Here is a 23,970-nt window from a genome sequence, read left to right as displayed (position 1 = left end):
AGTTTTGGGTTTTCTCTCTCTCTCTCTCACTCACTTGCTCACTACAAATCTTTGCTCAGCCGAATGGATGAACGGTGCATTGTCTCCTGTCTCCCTTCTCTCCCAGGTGTGGGCTGCACCGTGATCCTCATGTACATTCTCTGTACAGACTGTTGGCTCCTGGCCGCTGCCTACTTGGCATGGTTGGTGTTTGACTGGAACACTCCCAAAAAAGGTAAGCGATGTAAAAACTGTTCCTCTTGTCCAGAGGTTCTCTTGAGGAATGGGTCGGACTGCACTCCCCATAATCCCCAGGGATCCCAATTATGGTCTTCCAAAAGATATTCTGCAGGGGAGGGCAAGATTTGGCAGTAGCTCTAAAATACTCCTGTGGAGTGAGGGTACATTGCAAATTTTTGTTGCATCTCCAGCTTCCCAGCGCTAATTGCGGCTTGTGTTTTGTGCTCTCAAGATGCTTCCAAGGTATGATGATGCTAGGAATGAGTGAGGCTTGATTTTTTGAACAGTCCTGCTCAGGTGTCACAACACAAAGGCTGTGGCTTCCTTTATTCAGTCCATCCATCTCATGTTGGGTCTTCCTCTTTTCCTGCTGCTGTCCGCTTTTGACCAGCATGGAGTGTTCTCGGGTTGTGTCCCACATATCCTAGCCAAATTGCTGTCTATTTTTTTATGAATACACCTAGTATTAGTTTGGAAGCCAGTGGCCATTTTTTTTTGTTGGCTGCGAATTCTGCCTGCCAATGATTCATGGGCTGAAAGCCACTGTTAAGTTGCCACTGGAGTAGACCCATATCAATTGATGGAACTTCCACTCATCCATTGGGTCAACTCTGGTTGTGTCTTCCTTCTGGATCTCAGCCATGTTGCAAAGCAGTCTGTTGTGTTTCTAGTATATTGGACTACAGTACCATTTCTTCTGACAGGGATGATGGGGTCAAGAATAATGGGAACTATAGACACATATCCCACGCAAAAAACCCCAAACCTACAGGGTGCCAGCCTGATGCAAAACAGTGTTCTAAATCAATTCATTCAAGAAACCCCTGCCAGGTTTTCTGGATTTCCTGGACTGCTAGTAGATCGGGGGGGGGGGGGGGGACAAAATGTTTCCCTGGGCTGCATATCATTTGGTAGGACAGAGCTTGGCCGACCTCGGCTTTAGAGGACCTGTTTCCTCTTATATCAAGGCTCCCAGGTTCTCCCTACTGGGGCGTGGTGCAAAGCATGTGCACCAGGTATTAAAATAAACCTAAATCCAGGAATTGAAGTCCCAAAAGTGAAGGTTCGCAGTCCACAGTTCCTAGTTCTGAGGTTTCTGCAGGTGGGTGGCTGCTTGTTAGAAGAGGCGTTACCGGGAAGCATGGACCATTGATAAGATTCTAGGTATATTATGAAAGATAATAATAATGATTGCTGCTGTCAAGTCATTTCTGGCTTACGGAGACCAGAGACCCTTTCCAGGGAGATAAAATACTACTCAAAAATAGTTTGCCATTCTCTTCTTTTGGGGGTAGCCCTGGGACTAACCATGCCGCTGGCCCAAGGCCACCCAGGCTGGCTCTTTTCCCAGGAGGCCCCGTGTGGGAATCGAACTCCCAACCTCTGGCTCCACAGCCAGAGACCCAAACCACAAAGCTATCCAGCTGGTTGGTACATTGTGAAGCTGCCTTTAGATTATGATAGTAGGGAGTATATATTTTTCTTTACTGGCTTTTCCAGCTTGTACCTGATTGAGATTCTCTCCCTCATCTTGCTAACAATCCTCTCTTCGCTCTTTCCGAAAGGTGGAAGAAGATCGCAGTGGGTCAGAAACTGGGCCGTGTGGAGATATTTCCGGGACTACTTCCCCGTACGGGTGAGTCTTGCAAGATGTTCGGATTCTGCCTTTTTCTGACGTGGGACTGCCTCAGATACGTTGGCTCTCCAGGTGGAGAGATGCTGGGAGTTGTAGCACAGCGTCTTTGGAAACCGCCGGGTTGGGGGAGGCTGCCCTGACCTCTTACAATTATGTGACGCTTCCTTCTGAGATGTTTGCCCGTTGTGTTGGGTCACCAAGGCAGGCTGCTGTCGCTCTGGGTTTTAAGGAAAAAGCACTTTGCACATGATTGGGTGTGCTCTTCTCTTTAGTGCTCTTCATCAGTTGTTGTTGTTGTTTAGTCGTCAAGTCGTGTCTGACTCTTTGTGACCCCAATGGACCAGAGCACGCCAGGCCCTCCTGTCTTCCACTGCCTCCTGGAGTTGGGTCAAATTCATATTGGTCCCTTTGATGACCCTGTCCAGCCATCTCATCCTCGGTCGTCCCCTTCTCCTCTTGCCGTCACACCTTCCTAACATCAGGGTTTTTTCCAAGGACTCTTTTCTTCTCATGAGATGGCCAAAGTATTGGTGCCTCAGCTTCAGGATCTGTCCTTCCAGTGAGCACTCAGGGTTGATTTCCTTCAGAATGGAGAGGTTTGATCTCCTTGCAGTCCAGGGGACTCTCAAGAGCCTCCTCCAGCACCACAATTCAAAAACATCAGTTCTTTAGTGGTCAGCCTTCTTTATGGTACAGCTCTCACTTCCATACATTGCTTCTGGAAAACCATAGCTTTGTTCATCAGTACGGACCCTTTTAAAAGCAAGACCAGGGTTCAGGTCTTTGCCCTTGCATCTGGGAGGAACACACTGGGGCATACTTCCAGGTAAACCCTTTCCGGTTCTTATGATGGTCTCCTGCGCCCCATAATCATGGAACCTGCAAAGAAGCGGATAGAGTTCACAGTGTCTATTTGGATTCTCTTCCTTGTTTTTCTCCCTGGTAGGAAAGCCTTTACTAAGGTGGGGTTGTAATTGCGAGATCAGACTATCTAGTCTTTAGGAATGATAGCTGGTAATCTTCCATGCGTCAGAATGTGCCCCTCCAGGATGCCTACAGCTCTGTATCAAAAGACATACTTTATCTGAGGTGTGTACGGTGGTAATCTTTAAACTTTCTTTTTAAATTGCCCATCTGCTACAGTGGGTTTATTTTGAGACAGACCGGCTCCTGTTATCTCCTGCCTTGGATCCATGGACACGTACGAAACAGATCCAAAGCAATTACTTATCTCTTGGTGCTGACTGCGTCCTTTGGACGAAGGACTTTGTTGATTCTCGATTCCTGGCCGGGCACGTTGGGCCGATGAGCCTGGCTGGGCAGGGCTGGCACAGAATCTCTTGTTTTGGTTTCATAAACTGTGTACTCTGTGGTGCAGTGGTAAATTTAGAAAGGCAGGTCCCTGTGGCAATCCTACCCTTCACCAACCCTTTCCTCTGAAGGAAGAGTCCAAACCGACAGGCTAGTGGATCGGTCCATTACAAGAAAGAATAAAGTCAGGCATTGTGTCAAGGCAATGGCCCTTGATTGCTCTGTGAAGTTCAATATTTTGCATTATTCCAGAGATAGCTTGCAACAATATACTGTTGCAGGTAAAATCTATTTCTCTCTTGGTTTCTGTGAGGATGGCAGCTAAGTTCAGAGGAAACAGGGAAGCCTGGTTTGGGGGGGGCGGCAGGAGGAGATGATGTCAGAGACCCTGGTTTTCACTCTGTAAGACCTGACTCTATTGAAATATTTCTCCCTACTCCCCGATACGGCATCATCCCGTGATTGTAATTTAATGAGGAATAGTTTGGCTTCTTTCAGGACGTGGTTGTAACTTCCTAATCAGTTTTATTGATTAAAGGAGATGTGGGGGGGGGGGGTCACCCCTACGTGATGGAGAAAGAGTACCCATGATCCACTGGCTTGCTTGAGGCTTTTTATGGGTCTTGAAGTGAGAATGAGGTGGACAGAAAGTGGCTGTTTCTTGGTACCATCGTCTGCTCATTTGTAGTGCTCAGTTTTTTAAAAAAGTAATTTAAAAGGTATCTATTTTAAGCACGTTTGAGAAATCGGAAAGTAAAGAGTTACCTTGGAAAGTCTATAACCGTATTCAGTTACAGTGAAAGTCGTGTGCAACTACCCTGTTTTCCCCAAAATAAGACCTAACCTGAAAATAAGCCATAGTCTGATTTTTTCAGGATGCTCATAATAGAAGCCCTACCCCAAAAATAAGCCCCAGTGAAGAGAAACCCCGCCCTCCGCCCTTGTGCAGCAACCAGAAGAAGATGACACGACTGTGAAATAAAACATCCCCTGAAAATAAGCCCTAATGTGTTTATTTGGAGCAAAATTTAATATAAGACCCTGTCTTATTTTTGGGGAAACAGGGTTTTATCTGGAGGAAAAAAGGAACTAAGCTAAGCTGAGTTAATTTTCACCATAGTCTGCTTCTCTTGATTGGAATTATAGAATAAATGGAAGGGGCCCCTCGAAGGCCATCCAGTCCAACCCCCTGCGCAGGGCAGGAATCCAAATCAAAATAGATCTGGCAGACAGGCATTCTCTTGATGGATTCTCTGTTCCCCTCTGGAGCTCTGCCGGCATCACCTGGCGATCCATGCTTTTTTGGGCACAGCGCTGTTCGTTTTTCGCAGTGTATGCGTGCGGCGCCTTTGCGCCCAGGGTCTTGCGCTCAGGGAGGAAGCGACCTCTGCTTTGTCAGGGTTTGGAGAAGACCAAGCGTAATTCAGTGTCCTGCTACATTCTTGTTCTGCAAACATCTTTGCTGCCCGGAGGGCAAACCTTTGAAATACAGTATTTTAAATTTCATAAAAGCAGTAGGAAACATGATCAGCCTTTGAAACACACAGAAACCTGCAGGCGAAGCCGGAGAGAGTAAGCATTGCAGGCATCAGCTGTTCACGTGTACGCCTGCAGGAGCTGGAGAGATACCCAAACAACAGTCACAGAACAAAGGTTATCGCTGCAGCCTGTATGCAGCCTTTATCCATTAGATAAAGGGACAATCATTAGGCTAACTTCCTTACCCAGTGCTAGCTTCTTGCCTAATCAAAACAACCTTTTGGCATGGGTATCGACAAGGACAAGCACCACAGCACAGGGTGGACAGCTTCCAGAGAACTGAGGACCACAAACACACACACACACCCATTGGTTCCTGCTCAATTGTTGACCTTAAAAAATATTTTTCTTTTTAAAAAATACTGTTTGAGAAACTGTAAGTGCCCCCTCGTGCCCTCTAGTGTCTGAAATTAAAATCACAGCTTTTGCCTGGGCAGATATATTGTTTAGTTGTTAAGCCGTGTCCGACTCTTCGTGACCCCATGGACCAAAGCACGCCAGGCCCTCCTGTCTTCCACTGCATCCTGGAGTTGTCTCAAATTCATGTTGGTCGCTTCGATGACACTGTCCAACCATCTCCTCCTCTGTCGTCCCCTTCTCCTCTTGCCTTCACACTTTCCCAACATCAGGGTCTTTTCTAGGGAGTCTTCTCTTCTCATGAGATGGCCAAAGTACTGGAGCCTCAGCTTCAGGATCTGCCCTTCCAAGACTGGTATACCTCATGGCTAACTGGGTATCAACTATGTCATCTCCCTCAAAACATCTACCAGTCCCACCTGTTCTGTTCATATTGGGAGGCCACCAAGTGGCCCCCCTCAGGGTGGCCTGGATACCAGTCACTCGAATCCGGCCCTTCTCAGTGGTGGCCACTTCACTTTGGAACTCCTTGCCACCAGAGGGGTGATTGGTCTCATCTTTCCTGGGTTTTAGGAGGCAACTGAAGACCTGGTTGCTTCCCCAAGCTTTTGAATTGTTTGCCTCTAATTAAGTAATGTTATATATCCCTTCTGCCCCCTGCCTGCCATTAATTTTTCCTTTTTCTTTTGTGCTTCCTGTAGCAATGTCTGGAACCACATTCTTCCACTGCTGTTTTATTGTTTTGTCATGATTGTTGTTTATGATGGTGTGTTCTTCTACTAGCCTAGCTACTAGTTGGGTGGGATATGAATTAATTAATTAATTTTAATCATCAAGCTGGTATCAGGAAGCTGGGCATGAGAAGCTTCACCTTCTATGAAGGTCTTTTTTTGTGTGTGCATGTGTCTGTGTAACCGTTTGTAATTTTGCATTCTTTTTCACACTGAATTCTTCCTATGTTTCTTTCCTCAGCTGGTAAAGACCCACAACCTGGTGACCCACAGAAATTACATCTTTGGCTACCACCCCCATGGCATTATGGGCCTGGGTGCCTTCTGCAATTTTAGCACGGAGGCAACCGGTATGAGCCAGAAGTTTCCGGGGATCCGGCCGTACCTCGCTACGTTGGCCGGGAATTTTCGCATGCCCATCTTGAGGGACTACTTAATGTCTGGGGGTAAGGAGGATGACCTTTCTTCAGCCGTTTTAGAAGAGGCCAGCTGTGTTAGGATATCAAGCAAGAAAAATAAAAAATAAAGAAGTCAAAAACATTGTCACACCTTGAAATCACCTATATTTTAAGCTAGGGAGTTCTGATTTGCCAGTAAATCCCATTGGCTTCAATGGAATTTTCTACTTCCAGATTAAGTACATGTAGGCATTTCCTCTTAGAATGGTTATGATGTTTAATCAGCTTTGTTAATTAGGAAGGAAAGAGTCTTTTATTTATTAATTGGGTAGGGTATCTATTTAAAATCCTATTTTTATTACAAATAAGTCAACAAACTTTTCTGAACAGAAAACATGCTTCCTCTTCCAGAAGCACTGAGCTTGTCCCTATGAAAATTGGATGGATAGAATACTCTGATGGACCAGATGAAATCAGCTAACGGTTGGGCAGTGATCCAGCTCCTCAGATTTCTCCCAGTTTTCAGCCGATGTTGTGTAGGCTGCTTGTGAACAGAACGGGGATGGGCACACAAAAACCAGCCATTAATTCTACACTAATTAAAGGAACATACAACAACGGCATACCCTTGCAAACGACATCGTAGTCGTCCTGCCAAAATATCACCTTCGAACAATAGGTGGGGAAATGAAGATCTAGGTTCTGCCAAAGGATGGAAAAGTTACTTTTAAAAGATCCTAACTCCCAGAATGTTGTTTTGTACTATACAGTCATTTCTGATACAATTGTCACCCTATGAAATAAGGCCCTCTTACCATTAGGTTTTGCAAACGAGAGGCCAATGTTTCTTTTATTGAGTCAATCCATCCCATGTTCAGTTTTCCTCTTCTCCTGCTGCTTTCAACCTTCCCCAATAATACTGTCTTTTCCAAGGAGTCTTGTCTTATGATGTGGTCCATGTTTTGCCATTTTTGCTTCTAGACAGAATTCAGGCTTGATTTGGCCTAAGACTTACTTGGAGGGAAAGAGGAAGACCAAGTACAAGATGGACCGACTCTCTAAAGGAAGCCACGGGCTTGAGTTTTTCAAGAGCTGAGCAGGGCTCTTAAGGACAAGATCTCTTTAGGAGATCTCTCTTTCCTAGGGCCAGCCCAAGTCAGAGGTGACATGATGGCACAACAACAAGCCCCGAACGAAAAGCTGGACACCTTACCTGTTTTCTGAAGGTTTCCTTTCTTCCACAAATGTCCAGGCATCATCCCGGTGAATCGCGACACCATTGACTATATCCTCTCCAAGAATGGCAGCGGGAACGCCATTGTGATTGTGGTCGGGGGCGCCGCGGAGTCCCTGAACTGCATCCCAGGCAAAAATTCGGTGACCTTGAAGAACCGGAAGGGCTTTGTAAAGCTGGCGCTACGGCACGGGTAAGGCGCGTAGCAACCTTGGGCGTCTTGGCTGGGACTGGGGATAAAAATATAGCACGCTGCTTGTTCCTTCTGTTGCCACACATTGTGAGCTATCATTGAACGCTCTTCATTTAAAAGATGTTCACCCCGAAGGCTGCCAGTCAGCTTACAACATTAAAAGACAGCATGTTAAGCTAACAGCTGGGAGTATACGATACTGAAAGGATGACACATTTTTGTTGTTTAGTCATTCAGTCGTGTCCGACTCTTCGTGACCCCATGGACCAGAGCATGCCAGGCCCTCCTATCTTCCAGTGCCTCCCGGAGTTTGGTACCAAATTCATGTTGGTCGCTTCAATGACACTGTCCAACCATCTTGTCCTCTGTCGTCCCCTTCTCCTCCTGCCTTCACACTTTCCCAACAGCAGGGTCTTTTCCAGGGAGCCCTGGTTAGCCACAGTATTTTCAGAATATTAATATCAAATAAAAAAAATTCCCATACCATGTAGTGGAGCAAGTTATGAATTTTGTTGAAAGATCTTTCTTTGAGGCTGAAAAAACACGTGTACATGTGGGGCTATGGAAACCTGACCAGGCTGCTTGTACACTGCTATCAGGCTTGCTCCCTTGAGTTTCCTCCTTGACCAAGGTTGTTGACCCATTCCTAAGTGACCAATGGACAGAGCTTCAAAAAACAAACTTCCTTCTTTTTTTATGACCGCCACCACATGCTGGGAAAGTGTGAGGGCAAGAGGAGAAGGGGAGGACAGAGGACGAGATGGCTGGACAGTGTCATCGGAGCGACCAACATGAATTTGACCAAACTCCGGGAGGCAGTGGAAGACAGGAGGGCCTGGCGTGCTCTGGTCCATGGGGTCACGAAGAGTCGGACACGACTAAACGACTAAACAACCACCACCACAGTGCTGATTGGGCACTTTTGGTAGCAGTAATAGAAAAACACAACTTTTTCCTTAATCTTCTCTCTGGCTTTAGCATTCTGCAAGGCCTTCTGAATCCTTCTGACCTTGTGATTGGGTTTCGTCTTTCAGGGCAGATCTGGTCCCCATCTACTCATTTGGCGAGAATGAGGTCTACAAGCAAGTGGTCTTTGAAGAGGGCTCCTGGGGACGATGGGTCCAAAAGAAGTTTCAGAAATATGTGGGCTTCGCACCTTGCCTCTTCCATGGACGAGGCCTCTTCTCTGCCAGCAGCTGGGGCTTGGTGCCCTATTCCAAACCCATCACCACTGTTGGTAAGGAGGACCATCAAGAGGACGGGTTCGCCTGGGTCCACACGGGGACGTAGAGTGAAACCTCACTGGGCTTTCCCCTCGCTTGCTTTGGTGTACGCTTTGAGTTTTTGGTTAAAGACATGAAAGTTGGCTGCCAAGGGGGGGGGGGGGACACCAGATTTAATCAGAGAGCGAGCGAGAGAGAAACCCCATCAAACTCATGATACTATGGGCATCTGAGGAAGCAAATTTTGGTGTCCAAAAACTCACCCTGAAATACATTTGTTTGTCTTTTAAATATTATTTATTTGTTTTATTTATAAGCTGCTTTTCTCTGGACAAGGGGATCCAAGGCCACTCACAGTATTAAAAAGAATAGAATTAAAAACAGAATAAGTAAATCATTAAAAAAAATAAGTTAATCATTAAAAAAAAAGAATAAGTTAACCATTAAAAAAAATTCAACGATACACTGAATAAAATACTATTGAATCATTAAAAACAAGTGAATATTAAAAATGATCACTTAAAAAAGGCATTCAAGGACTTATGTTATGGTTAAAAGCCTGTCTGAAAAGATGGGCCTTCAGCTATTACCCTTATAACAATGAAATACAGAAAGAAGACTTTGCTGAGCAAATGTACATACAAAATAGTATGAATGCCATCCAAAGGAATAATGCGAACAAGTGGAAGAGAGATTCCATCTTAATCCAAAAAAAACATAGAGGAAAGATTTATACTGTTGATATCCAGGTTGTATCTTGGGGTGGCTGGCTGGGTAGCTCAGGGGTTTAGGCATTCAGCTGTGGAGCCAGAAGTTGGGAGTTCGATTCCCCCACGGTGCCTCCTGTGAGTACAGCCAACCTGTGTAGCCTTGGGCAAGCTGCACACAGTCCCAGGGCTCCCCCTAGAGGAAGGGAATGGGAAAACCATTTCTGAATATTCTCTACTAGGAAAACCCTGAAAAGAGTCACCATAAGTCAGAATTGACTTAACAGCACATCATCATCATCATGTTGGCAAAAAGTGCTAAAAATGGAGCAACATACTACAATATTGTGCCAAGGGTGGTACACCTGTTGATGGACTAACATCCACTTCAGCTGATGGAGGACAGTAGGCTTGCTTGTATGAAGGTGTGACATAACTCGGAAAAATGGCTTGGATTTTGGAACACAAGTCCCAGAAGGTCTTAGAGCGGGGAGACTGAGGCAGTTGTAGTCCAGAAAAAGCAAAAGAAGAACTTTGCTAAGGTGTGGAAATATAAGCCCTTGAGGCTAAGTGGGAAATGAAATTTGAAAAGACACAATATTGTGCGAAAGCTGAAATGTACGTAAAGTGACGATTCAGAACGTAGCATCAAAGAGAACATCCAAGCACTGGCATTGCTAAATTAATTTGGTGGGATAAAAAAGCATTATCTCAGTTCAGGCCACTGGCAATAGAACTGAACTTCTAACCCAGTGGTTTAACAATAACAACCTTCAAACTGCATACCCGGAAAGGGACCCTATAGATTTCGTACTGGAATCTTCTTGGCAGTGCCATAGTTAAAGAGCTGCTATTTAAAATTCTTTTACCTGAGAGGTTGAGGGGTGTCCCCACTGATTTCCAAACGCCCCCCTTCCAGATGTTGATTTGCATTGGTTTATGTGATGGGCAGCCTTCCAGAATTTGATGTTGTCCAGCTGTTGTGGAACTCAGTACCCTTCATCCCTGTCCAGCTGGGGAGGAGGGGAAGTTGTAGTCCATGATACCTGGAGGGACTACCATGGCGAAGAAGGTTGTCTTGGGGTATGGGGAGGCAGGTTAGCTGGGCCTCGCTGAACATCTGCCTTATTTTTCTGCTCTCCGTTTTGTCTTTCAGTCGGGGAGCCGATAACCATTCCCAAAATCGAGAACCCAAACCAGAAGGAAATAGACTTTTATCACAGCCTCTATGTGAACTCTCTGATCAGACTCTTTGAAAAGTACAAGACAAAATTCGGCTTGGAAGAGACAGAGGTTCTGGAAATCAATTGACGGCGCGAAGGACGTTACTCCTCGGCGATTTAGGCCCATTGAAAGAGACGTTTTTTTCTCGCCAGAACTTGAGTCGTTTGAGTCTGTGAATCAGAGAAGTGAGCGTGGATTGTGCGCATGAGGTTTTTAAAAGGGTGGGAAAAAAAGAAAAGAAGTCCTCTAAAGATTTGAAACATAAGAGCTCTCCAGAAAAAAAAGGGTGGCGGTGGTGGTTTCTGTTTGGCTCGTCTGTGACCCATACATCCTGCTCTATCGCCACACAGAGGGATCCCCGTGGGCCTCTTAATAGGAAATTAAGAGCGAAAGACACATATTTGCTTTTTAGACCCCGTGTCGTTCACGGTAGAACACAGGAGCCCAGAACCAGAATTAGAGCAGCTTTTAATCTTCGAGGGTACTTCCATTCCAACAATTGGGTCTAGTCGCTCAATCTTGCCTGGTTTTAGCTGGCCGCCTGCAGATCTCCTGCCCCTGAGATCTTTTTAATTGGAGATTCCAGGAGTTGGCCTTAGAACCTTCTGCCTGGTAGGGGAAACCCTTGCAAACTTCTTAACATCTGAGGGCCAAAAGAAGGCAGATCACGGGCATGATCCTGCTCCCCTGTGGTAGGACCATATAATGCAGGAAAAATACTATTAGGATTCCTCGTAGTGTCAGATTTTCAAGTCTTGTAGGCTGCAGCATTGGCACCTCCCCAAATATTTAGCTTGCGTTGGTACTGCTATTAATTCTAATGTACCAGAACTGATTTTCAGACACCGTGACATAGCTCAAGGGGATTTCTGGCCAACCCTAACCCCTCCAGGAAGCACAAGCAATGCAAATTCTCTAATTTTCTCCCGCCCGGCCCTATCCTGTTTGCACATTGTTAAGAACCAAAGACACATACACGCTCTGAAAAGAGACCTTGTTCAGTTAGTTGATCCTCACAAATATCTTTGCATTGGCCTTTCTTCTCCTGTTTTCTCTTGTGAGAAAGAATCCGACTCTTTTAGAAGATGGTACCTGCCCCGTTATATATCACGTACGAAAATCCTGTATTAAAGCACAGTGGGGTGCTAGCGTTTGGCCAGTGCAACTCTGTGATTCCAGAAACAAAAAGCCACTACGTTTATTTTGTGTGTGTGCGTGCACACAGGGAAGAATGAAGAGGGATATATGACAGTGCTGCCAAATGTTTTCTCGAGGGAGGTTTCTGTGCTTTCAGCAGATGCGCGACAGGGAGAATTTATGTCATCTTTTTCCTAAGAAAAGAAAATCAACCTCCGTCTCTCTTTCTCCTTATCCCACTTGCTGTGACTGAAATCCCATTGCACCAACTATGTGGGCAATGCAAAGCTTTAGAAGTGTTGGGGGGGAGGAGTGGAAATCATGGTGCGGTGGAAGGTGAGCTATGGAGTCTTTCCACAGGTGTGTTGTGGGGCAGCCCTAGTGTGGACCACGCAACTGTTTGTGCCACCGCACTGTGAAGGGTGTGCTCAGGAACCATGCAGTCCATTGTGCAGCTGCAGCATGAGTTGCGCAGCCACAGTGCGAAGTTGCACGAATCGTGTGTGCCATGCTGACTCCTGGACGGAAGGCCCCAACCCATTTCCACACGGTGCAGACTTGAACAGGATTTCAGCCTGTGACTTGTTAACCTTACTTTGTCACTGATAAACTTTATCTTAACCAAAGACCTCAGTTGTCCAAAGATCTTCTGTTCCTTAAGATGCTCCTGCCTTTTCTTCCTTTTGTATGGAACTCTCTCTAGCGCACCGGTGTATTGTCCCCTTCCTCTACCACCTCTTGATTCCTCTGTATTGCAGTAAAGCCTCTGCCCCGGCTCTTTAGACTTCCTCTGCAGCTCGAAAGGAAGTCCAGTTATGTGCAACTCAACTTCCTTTCTTCCACCATCAGTTCCTTCCTTCCACCCTTCCTTCCTCTCCACTGTCACTGTTGGGATTACTAAATGTGTCCGGACAGGGAAGTGTCTCTGTGGCTAATCTTACTTTCGAAAATGGCTGCTTGATACTTCGAATACTCCCTCTTGAGTAGTATCGTCCCTCTCTGTGTATCCGTTCAAGCAGGGGTGGGCAATGCGTAGCCGTCCGTCTCCCCAACACACACCACTGGAATTTGGTAGCAAATGGCAGAATTCCACTGAAGGAAGCAGTGAGATTGTACAGTTTGCCATTAACGCTTGGAAGCCAACCGTGTGTGTGTGTGTGTGTGTGTGAAAATAAGTGTTTCTTGCTTTTGTGGAATATATCCCACAGTAAGTCTACAGGCAGGGGGCACAAAATGGGGTCCCATACCTTCTGGTCACCCGCTTGTGCATTAAAAGTACAGGAGATTCCCCCCCCCCGGACCAAAACTGGCCGTCAGAATCTGTGCTGAAATCTACCAGGAGTCTCCGTAGAAAAAGTGTTTTGTGAGAACGAGGCCGAGCTATAACTCTGGAAATACCTGTGTGTGTGTGTGGGGGGGGGGGGGGTTTAAAGAAAATGATAGTGATGATCCACTCAGCAATGAATGTATATAACATAGCTCTTCTGCTGCACAATGTATTAACTATTTTGTAAATGTTTACATGGATATTAACTGAAGCTATACAGAGAACATATTCAGAGCCCCATGGGAGTGCATACAGACACATGCATATATAAAAAATGTTTTGCACTATTGCATGTTTAACCCGCCGCCTTCATTTGTTTTAATTGTTGATAAAGATCCAAGCCCTAATAGTGCCTTTGGGTGATGCAGAAATCCAGGGCTTCTGGTCTCCCTGTGATTGTAAAATGTACAGAAAAAAAAAGCTCCAACTTTTGGGTGTTTCAGGAACTATTGTACATCGGGGGGGGGGGGATAATTTTGTACAAATTTATAGAAATAAACATAAACAAAAATAGTGTATTGATTGTTCTCTGCTTCCTTTCTGCTGGCCAGAATCTTGTTGCTTGATGTAAAACTATGAGTATAAACGTCAGCAGTGAATTTATGATGGTTAGGAAGCTGGCATTGGGGTTGTTTGTTTGTTTGTTTGTTTGTTTGTTTGTTTGTTTGTTTTTTGGTATCATGACAAACTGCATATGCTGTGTGATGGGGGGGGGGAAGGAAAAAATGTGTGATGGGGAAAAAAAACCAAATGAGCCCGGAGGCTTTCGGGCCTAGGTAGGCCTAGCTCGGTCTGGCTTCCTGTTCAGAAAGGAAGTTCTTGCTTATGGCTGTGGCAGGAACAGGAAGAGAGAGGGAGCTAGGCCTAGCTAGGCCTCAAAGTGTATCAGTTTAGGTCTTTCTTCCTGGTGTGTTATATTTGTCTGTAAAACCTTTTGTCTGCCAAGTAGAACTTCCAGAATGGGAAATTGTGAGATCTATAGTCCCCCTAAAATCCCACCCCTAATAAGATGGCATACCAGTTAGGAATGGATGGAAGCCTGTCTGCAGAAGATTGTAGCCTACTCCACTTTGGATGCTCTACCTTTGTATTAGAACACATCTGCCATGCCTACATTTCCTATATATTGCTTCCTCTCCAGTGAGCCATGCGACGGATATGTACAGTAACAACAAACTGCTATAAAGACTTACTCGCTTGTGGCCATGTGCTGCTGAGGTTTATGATATGTTTTGCTGGCGATTATAAGTTACAGAGTTCTGGTCGCTGTTCACGCCTTAAGTATTGCACAAAAGGAATTGTTAAATGGCATCACAACAGAAATGTGACATGGCATAATCGTAGCATGTCACGGGAACACTTTACAGATACTGTACAGGGTATGTGTGGCCTTGTTACTCAGATATGCGTTGTACCCCAAAGGACAGCGACTTAGTGATATTCTTCACACATTTAACTAAAGGGATTATTGTAGTTCCTTTTCTGTAACAACAAAGAGTTCTTTCTCAAAAAGTTTTTGCGGTAATGGTAACTAGCTGGATTCTTCGATGTAGGATGTCTGCTTACACACCACTAAAATGGAAGATAGCCATTGTCAAGAAAAGAGAGGGCATTAGAGAACACTGATTTGCATAAAACTACATAAGCTAATTTATATATATGGGTGCAAAGCTAGAAGTCATTCTTGGTTTTGAAGAGAATTCTAGTGCATCTCGCTTGAGCTAGGATGTTAGTAACCAGATGATCAACCTGCCCATTGAGCCAGCGGTCCAGGTGCTGCTCACTATGGACAAGTGACTTCAGCGTTCAATATCTCCCTCCTTAGAACTCTTTCTCTTTAAATCACACAATATGAGCGTAACACATATAAAATAATTTTAAACAAAACAGGTAAGACCATTTGAAGCATATATAGTTACAAAGTTCTAGAGTCTGCACAAGCCATCATCTGAACCTCCAAGGATCCAGTGGAGAACCCAGTTTTAAATTGGTGCCCAAATTTAATCTGTATCATCACCAGCGGAGCCTCCCAGGGAAGAGCATTTCACAATCAGGAGAGAAAAACTTTGCCAGTGTGTCGTCACATACTATGCTGTTCTGAATTGTGGGATATGAAGGCCACCCATACCAGACCTCTATGATCAAGCAGGGAGACGGCACATGTGGGAAAACATACTCAAATATCCAGGTGCCAAGCCATTTTTAGGGCTTTGAGGCTCCAGCAGAAGAATCACTCTCTGTAATCCTCAGAACACAGTTAACGGTTCCTGGAGTAACTTCTTTGCTTGGGACCTGTACACCTTTATGGAGCAATTGCATTTCTCTGGCTCGCCTTGGAGAGAGACCAGTTCGTGATAAAGACCCATGCACAGGTGGATCTGAGGGATGAAGTTATGTGCAAAAGTTATTTTTGGAGGATTATATTTTCCAGATTTTCACAGCCAGCATTGCTACAGGTGGCCTTGTTTTCGGGGTGGTGGTGGTGGTGGTGGTGGTGGTGGTGTGTCTGGGAGTTGCAGTGGGAAAAAAATCATAAAATTTCCATGCTCCGGGGTGACCTCATTCTTTCCCAGCTTTATGTTTTAAAAACCAGCTATTGGCTGCAGCCTGCAGGTTAAACGGAATTGAAGTGAGGCTTGCAGGAAACTCCCTTGTTAGGAGGATTAAGCTAAAAATCTTGTGTGAACTAATAATATATAAGTTCTCACTGTAATGCCCGAAAGTCAAGTGATGAATTTGAACAAAAGATGTAAAAAGAGACCAGACCACTGCTGCTATCAGCTGAATTTGCAAAACACTTGACTACAACTTAGCTCTTCTGCACATCTTGTAATTATGTTTTTATCTTTGAATTTTCGGGTCTGTGACCATATAATAAAACTTAACTAACACTTGACTGAGTTCCAAAGCTGGAAACCTGTGGTGGAGAGCCCGTGGTCCTTCCTCTGAGGGTCCTTACATTACTGCCCCCTAACTGGTCTTCCAAAAGGGACTTATGGATTTTGTGGACCAAGAATGTAGGTTCCCTGTCCCTATAATAATAAGCGTCTCTGTTCATGCCCTGTTTCCACAAGTGCCTTAATGGAATACCATCAGCAACCCTGAGGAAGGGGCTCAAAGCAAGACAGAGAGATGGAGTTACTCCTGCAGCCTTGCTCAGCCCCTGAACTTAACAGGTGAACAGATAAAAGGTTTTCTCTCAACTTCATGAGGACTACCAACACAGCAGCCTCCCGTTCTCTAAGATTTTGTAGCCAAAAGATGCACTGAATCATGGAGTTGGAAGGAGCCTCTAAGCCTAAGGCCATCCAGTCTAACCCCCTGTTCAAGACAGGAATCCAAAGCAAAGCAGATCTGACAGATGGTGGTCCAATTTTCTCCAGTGTTGGAGCCCTCACCACGTCCCAAGGTTCAATTGTCGTACTGCTCTAACAGTTAAGAAGTTTTTCCTGCTATTCAACCGAAATGTGGCTTCCTGTAACTTGAGCCCATGGTTGCATGTCCTGCACTCTGGGATGAGCGTGTATTTTAACCGTGCTATCCTCTCTCCCCTCAAGGCTTCTTTTCTCAAGGCTCAACCTGCCCAGTTCTTTCAGTCTTTCCTCCTAGGGCTTCGTTTCCAGCCCCCGATCCTCCTTGTCGCCCTCCTCTGAACTGGTTCCAATTTGTCAGCATCCTTCTTGAAGTGTGGTGTCCAGAATTGGACACAAGACTCAAGGTGAGGTCTAACCAGTGCTGAACAGAGGGGGACTAGCACCTCGCGGGATCCAGAGACATGGCAGAGACAGTTCTTTGGTAATATCACAGACTCTTGTCTAACACTTGCGAAATCATGTGTGCTTGTCTAATGTGTTAAAGTTTATGTGTTGCAACCATGTCAAGGGGCACAAGGGATGCCAGGCATCTACAGGGTTTCTCTTAGACCCTTGCTGCTGATTTTTAAGTGCATTCTTGTTGCTCATCACAAACTGCACAGAAAAGTAACTTTTCTGCTGAACCAGTGAGCCCTGGCATCCGCTGGGAAGGGAAGAAGATGGTGCACAGACTTGAAAACCATTTCACAGTAACTAAAAAAGAGACCTTTGGGTAGAGTGGGCGGCATATAAGTTAAATAAATAAAATAAGTAAGCAAGCAAGCCTACAAGAACACATTGAGAACACAAACAAAATGGCCTCCTCCTGAATCCCTAAAGTTAGGTTTTCTGCAGAAGCCTAGCAATTTCCTGGGGTTGCAGTCAGTACTCTGAAATCTGATAACCCAGATCTGTGTTACTGTCCTCTCAGTTTTTTTTAATTTTAACTTGCCCTGGAGGCCTGTAACCATGCCAAAATATAAAAGTGTTTATGAAATACTTACTCCTTATAACAGAATGTTATTGTCTTATTATTTTGCATAGCGTTTTTTCTGTATTTTCTTGACTTCCGTTACTGTAATATTTACAGTGTAAATTAATTAGGGTTTTTTAAAACAAAAGGAAATGAAAAGTTGTATAAATGAAAATGAACAGTTGTGTAAGTTTATTATTAAATAAATAAATGCTGTAATAATTCATGATAAAGCGTTTGACAATCAATCTTATATATAAGACCCAGAATTTAATGTAAACCTGCAGAGCCTAATGTAAACTTAGGAACTAGAAAAGATCACCAAGTGTAAGGATGTGACCCTGGAGACCGAGACCAAGATAACCCACACTCTTGTATTTCCGATCATCATGTATGGGTGTGAAAGGTGGACAGTGAAGGAAGCTGACGGGGGGAAATGGCTTATCTGAGATATGGCGCTGGAGGAATGTTTTATGGATACCCTGGAATGCCAGAAAGGTGAACCAGTGGCTCCTAAATCAAACCAAGCTTGAATTCTCTCTGGAGGCACAAATGTTGAAACTAAGGCTGTCCTCCTTTGGGCACATCCTGAGAAAGCAGGATTGTCTGGAGAAGACAATCACGTTGGGAAAGGATGGAGGCAGCAGGAAAAGAGGGAGACCCCAATGTAAGATAGACTGACTCCCTGAAGGAAACCACAGGCTTGAGTTTGCAACAGTTAAGCAGGGCTGTTGAGGACAGGACGTTTTGGAGATCGCTCAATCAGATTTGACAGCCCACAACAACAACTACAAAAACAATAGGGAATAACATTGCCCCGCAAGGCATTGTGGAACGCAGCATCCTTAAAGCCCGGAGTAAGAGCTCCCCCATCTGTTGCTATGGGGACAGCCTCCCTTTCTCCCATGTCTTCTGTCACATGATAAAAACAGATGCCATGTGATGCGTCGTCATCTTCCCTCCTGGTTCCCCCAAAGTCCGTTGGCTCTCCCCTCGGTCAAAAACAAAGCCCCGTCCAATCACTAAGGACTTCTTAAGGCGTTGGCCCTGCCCCTTAAAAAAGACGCGCCGACCAATGAGGCGCGAGGTACGAGTTCGGCCTCGGGCAGGTTTTTCTTTTGACAAGAGGCGGCGTTTTCCCCAAAACCCGCACAGAAGCGGACGCCGGCCAATCCACGCCGGAGTCCAGGCGTTAGGCCGGATTGACGTGCCCGTCGGCCAATGAGACGGCGACGTGGCACGCCGGATCCCCGCCCTCCCTTCCTCGGAGCCAACCGGCGAGCGGCCGAGGCCCGTCGCTCATTCTTCTGTCCTCTTCTTTACCTAGTCGCGAGGGTCCGAAAACATGGCTCCGTGAGGGAGCGGGCGCGCGCGCGCGCTCGTGGGAGGCCTCGCGGGTTCGTTCTCTGGCGGCGGGGTAGTTCGACGAAAAGGAACGAGGGAGGAACGAAGCCGTCGTTACCCTGCCAATGGTTAACCGTTCCGCGCCCGGCGGCTGAGGAGGACGGAGGGGGGGGGAAGGCTGACAGACCGGGCTCAATGCGCAGGCGCCCAGGCCGCCTTTGCTCCTGCCGCCGCCGCCGCCGCCGCCGCCGGGCCGCCACCGTTACCCGCCGTCTCCACCTCCGCCTCCCTCCAGCATGAGCCAGAGCGCCGCCGTCTTGCCCCCGCCGGGCCCGGCCTCCCGCGCCCTCCACGTGGAGCTGCCTTCCCAGCAGGTGGGTTGGTGCTCTCGTGTGTGTGTGTGTGTGTGTGTGTGTGTGTGTGTGTGTGTGAGAGAGAGAGAGAAGTGGGGGAGGCAGGGACGTGTCTGCCCTCTGGGTCCGCGCCTTGGGCAGCAAAGGGTTAAGGAAGCCTGGCTGTGAGGGACTTTGTGTGTGTGTGTGTGGAGGGTCACCCACAATAAGAGTGCTGGGGAGGAAGAGGTTAATACACACTCAAGAGGCAGGTATGCAAACAGAAGCACACAAACCAACACACACACGTGTATATGTACATATGTGCTCCCTGGAAGGACAGATTCTGAAGCTGAGGCTCCAATGCTCTGGCCATCTCATGAGAAGAGAAGACTCTGGAAAAGCCCCTGATGTTGGGAAAGCATGAAGGCAAGAGGAGGAGAAGGGGATGACAGAGGATGAGATGGTTGGACAGGGTCATCGTAGCGATCAACACGAGTTTGACCCAACTCCGGGAGGCAGTGGAAGACAGGAGGGCCTGGCGTGCTCTGGTCCATGGGGTCACAAAGAGTCAAGAGTCGGACACGACTTAAGGACGAAGACAATAACAATGGGTGATTTGTCAGCCCTCTGGGTCCATTCCTTGGACAACAATGGGTGAATGAAGCCTGGCTTGGAGGGAGTTGTGGGTGTGTATATAAGAGAGTACAGTGGTGCCTTGCATAGCGAGGTTAATCCGTTCCGGATTAACCTTCGCTATGCTGAAGCATCGTTGAACGCGGCAGGGATTTCAATTGGAACGCATTAAACATGGTTTAATGCGTTCCAAATGAGCCAAATACTCACCGTTCAACGAAGCTTTGTAATGGCCGGCAGCCATTTTCGCACCCTCGCCTCGCTTAACGAGGGCGCGAAAACGCTGCGCGCGGCCATTTTGGGCCATTTCCGGGCTTCCGGCGGCCATTTTGGCCGCCGAACAGCTGATCGTCGGGGCTTCGTTTTGCGAAGATCGGTAAGCGAAACGCTTACCGGTCTTCGCAAAGCGAATTGTGCCCCATAAGAAAAACGTTAAGCGATCGCATTAGCGATCCGAAAAATCGGATCGCTATGCGATTTCGTCGTTATGTGGTGCACTCGTTAAGCGAGGCACCACTGTATAAGGTCACCCATGGTAGGAGTGCTGGGGAGGAAGGGGTTTATACACACTCAAGAGGCAAGTACACAAACAGAAGCACAAACACATGTGAACACATGGCAGTTTCTCCCAGCAATGCAATGGGAGTCCCTTCCTGGGACAGGGGGTTGCATTGTGTGTGTGTGTGTGGAGAGAGAGAGAGAGAATGGGAATGGGTGACTTATCTACTCTCTGAGTTTGTGCCTTGGGTGGCAAAGGGTGAAGGAAGCCTGGCTGAGAGAGTTGTGTATTTCACTTTGTGTGGCTATGAGGGGAGTGGAGGGTTGCCCACAGTAAGAGTGCCGTGGTGGAAAGGGTAAGGGGGAACCCTAGCCCCAACCCAAAATTAACATGATTTAACAGTCAAGAAAAAAAACCCCTTGAATATTTATGGCAAGTAAAGTTGAGGAATTCATTAGATAGATCTTAGAATGTTGGATATGAAGTAGTACATCTGTTTCTGCAGGGTCTAGGTGTGACCTAGAGAGTGGGTGACCCTCAAGATGTAGCTAAATTGCAACCCTGTGGGTCTGAGCCTGCATAGCCAGCCTGCATAGCCGAGGGGCATTGAGATAAGCCACCTGGAACTGACAAGTTCTTCACTCCTCGTCTGAAGAGCCCATCATTAGGGAAGAAACATGGTGAGATGCAGCAGTTGGCTGTATGCGTCTATAGAACAACTTTCCAGGCTGATAATTGCATCTACTTTCGGGTTGGCATTTGTGCCGTCTGACGAGGAGGCTCACCCTTGTTCTAATTGTGTTCTGTCTTGACAGTACTGGTTTCTGCATCATTGCGGACACTATCCACCCGCACCTCTAGGGGTTGGATCCAGGATTTGCCTCACATGTAGAATGTGCGCCCATAGTGGAGTGTGTTTCCTGGTGGCATCTCTAGTGCTTTTAGGGAACTGGCTACTGTGAAAAGGAGGGTGGAGATGTTTTGATTATTTGTCTCTGTGTGTATGAGAGGTGTAAGATATTTTTTAGATTATTATTCTTTAGAATGGAATAGAGAGAATAACTGTGAAGAACTCAGAAAAAGAAGTAGGTTAAAGAAAGGTTGATATTTAAATGCTTTTGGGGTGGGCGGGAGTCTGTGTAATTAGGAATAGGGGCATTTGCTGTTCATATAGTATATTATACACTTCAGTTATTCCCCCCGCCCCCGTGAAGAACAACAAGTGAGTTATTCTGAAACAGTGAAATCCTGAAAGTGAACATGTCTCTCACTTCATTCTACCCATCTTTATCTGGCTCAAAATAAATGTTGATCCTGAGCGTCAGGAAGTAATAAAGTGGCTACTGATCTGGATGTTCAGTAAACGTTGGCTGCTGGTGGAGTTTTAGTATTGGAAGCAGTCAAGTTGCATCAGTTGATTTTAGAGAGGGGTGTGCTGGACGCTTGGCCACCAGACAGGGTGGATAAAAATCAATGATTTTTTAAAGATCAGATTGATGTAAATTGCAATTTAAATAAAATAAATTGATTTTTAAAATAAATTATGCTTAGAGTTAGGGAATCCCTTTAATGATTGCTTTCTTTTAGGTCTGTTTGAAATTATCACAGAATCATCACACAATAGCAGTTTTTTCCCCTCTCCTTTGCTTAGTTAATAAGTCAGATTTCTGAGCGGGTTTGGCTACAGACAGGGATGTGGTGGCGCTGCGGGCTAAACCACAGAAGCCTGTGCTGCAGGGTGAGAAGACCAAGCAGTCGTAAGATCGAATCCACGCGACGGAGTGAGCGCCCGTCGCTTGTCCCAGCTCCCGCCAACCTAGCGGTTCTAAAGCGTGTAAATGCGAGTAGATAAATAGGGACCACCTTGGTGGGAAGGTAACAGCGTTACGTGTCTAAGTCGCACTGACCATGTGACCGCGGAAAGATTGTCTTCGGACAAACGCTGGCTCTATGGCTTGGAAACGGGGATGAGCACCGCCCCCTAGAGTCGAACACGACTGGCCAAAAATTGTCAAGGGGAACCTTTACCTTTACCTTTGGCTACAGAAGATCATTTCAGTGGAGTTCAGGTCCATTAACCTAGTCTTAAGCAGTGCTCCTCCACTGTTTTTGGTCCCAATGATGGCAAGTGTGCAGAAAATTAGCTGCCCCTGACTAGGAAGGTTTTGTTTAAGCTGATGCCTTCTAGTTCGGTGTAATGTGAAGCTTAAATCAAGACCCTGCAGCAGTCCTTTACAATGTGACAAGAATCCTTCGGACTGGTAATATTTTTAGTCACCGTTTCAGCAGATTGCTTTCCTGGTTTTAGCAGGTTTTGCCTTCAAAATAGGGACGTGGTGGCGCTAGGGATGTGGTGGCCCTGCGGGCTAAACCGCAGAAGCCTGTGTTGCAGGGTCAGAAGACCAAGCAGTTGTAAGATCGAATCCATGCGACGGAGTGAGCGCCCGTTGCTTGTCCCAGTTCCTCGCCAACCTAGTGGTTCGAAAGCATGCAAATGCAAGTAGATCAATAGGGACCACCTCGGTGGGAAGGTAACTGTTCCCTGTCTAAGTCGCACTGGCCATGTGACCACGGAAGATTGTCTTCAGACAATTGTCTTCGGACAAAAACGCTGGCTCTATGGCTTGGAAACGGGGATGAGCACCGCCCCCTAGAGTCGAACACGACTGGACAAAAATTATCAAGGGGAACCTTTACCTTTACCTTACCTTCAAAATTGGTAGTATCCTTTGTGAAAGATTATTTTAAAAATAGTGTATGAAGGGGAAACTATTGAATAATAAGCAAAAAGCTGTATGGATAATAGGCAAGGAAATCATCATCCTCAAATGCTGTTTTATTTCATAAGAGCTTGTCTCTTTGTTCAGTTCAGGCTGATCAATTGTTTCTACCATATTTTGTATGTCCCATTTAGCAAGAAATTTTGTGATCCTGGTCTCTGGCGGATTATATGATTGGGACTTTAAAAGGGGATTGAAAATAAAACAGCCAACATTATATTGCCATTGTACGAAACGCTGGTAAGGCCACACCTGGAGTATTGCGTATAGTTCATGTCATCACATCTCAAAAAATATACATTGGAACTGGAAAAGGTGCAGAAGAGAGCAATTAAAATGATGACTGGGCTGGGGCTCCTCCCTTATGAGAAAAGGCTACAGAGTTTGGGTCTCTTTAGTCTAGAGAAAAGGTGCCTGAGGGGGGCACATGATAGAGACGTATAAAATTATGTAAGGGATGGATAGAAGGAAGCTCTTTTCCCTCTCATGCAATCCCAGAACCAGGGAACATCCACTACAATGGAGTGTTGGGAGAGTGAGAACAGACCAAAGAAAAGATTTCTTGACCTAGCGTGTTGTTAGCCTGTGGAACTCCTTGCCATAGGATGTGGGGATGGCATCTGGCCTAGATGCCTTGAAAAGGGGATTGGACAGATTCCTGGAGGAAAAGTCCATCGCGGGTGACAAGCCATGATGGGGATGTATAATCTCCAGGTTTAAAAGGAAGGGACCTCCAAATGCCAGATGCAGGGGAGGCAGATCAGGAGACAGGTATGTAGTTGTCTTGTGTGCTCCTAGAAGCATCTGGTGGGGCACT

General features: G+C 46.1%; 2 protein-coding genes across 3 annotated transcripts in view; both read left to right on the top strand.

The window, feature by feature from the left end:
- Positions 1 to 13,754, top strand: part of DGAT2 (diacylglycerol O-acyltransferase 2) — a 48,310-nt gene extending 34,556 nt beyond the window's left edge. For both annotated transcript variants that reach the window (XM_078390216.1, XM_020809702.3), the window contains 6 exons: positions 107 to 214; positions 1,785 to 1,855; positions 6,035 to 6,239; positions 7,444 to 7,618; positions 8,653 to 8,855; positions 10,705 to 13,754. In XM_078390216.1, coding sequence (XP_078246342.1) covers positions 107 to 214; positions 1,785 to 1,855; positions 6,035 to 6,239; positions 7,444 to 7,618; positions 8,653 to 8,855; positions 10,705 to 10,859 — 917 coding nt within the window. In that variant the 3' untranslated portion in view covers positions 10,860 to 13,754. The remainder of the gene's footprint in view (positions 1 to 106; positions 215 to 1,784; positions 1,856 to 6,034; positions 6,240 to 7,443; positions 7,619 to 8,652; positions 8,856 to 10,704) is intronic.
- A 5,311-nt stretch (positions 13,755 to 19,065) lies between these two features.
- The window catches only part of UVRAG (UV radiation resistance associated), a 105,907-nt gene continuing 101,002 nt past the window's right edge, over positions 19,066 to 23,970 (top strand). The window contains exon 1 of the mRNA XM_020809690.3: positions 19,066 to 19,280. Within this exon, the coding sequence (XP_020665349.3) occupies positions 19,203 to 19,280 (78 nt within the window). The 5' untranslated portion in view covers positions 19,066 to 19,202. The remainder of the gene's footprint in view (positions 19,281 to 23,970) is intronic.

This window comes from Pogona vitticeps, chromosome 3, assembly GCF_051106095.1.
Source record: "Pogona vitticeps strain Pit_001003342236 chromosome 3, PviZW2.1, whole genome shotgun sequence".
NCBI lineage: Eukaryota > Metazoa > Chordata > Lepidosauria > Squamata > Agamidae > Pogona > Pogona vitticeps.
This window is presented reverse-complemented; position numbering and strand designations above follow the sequence as displayed.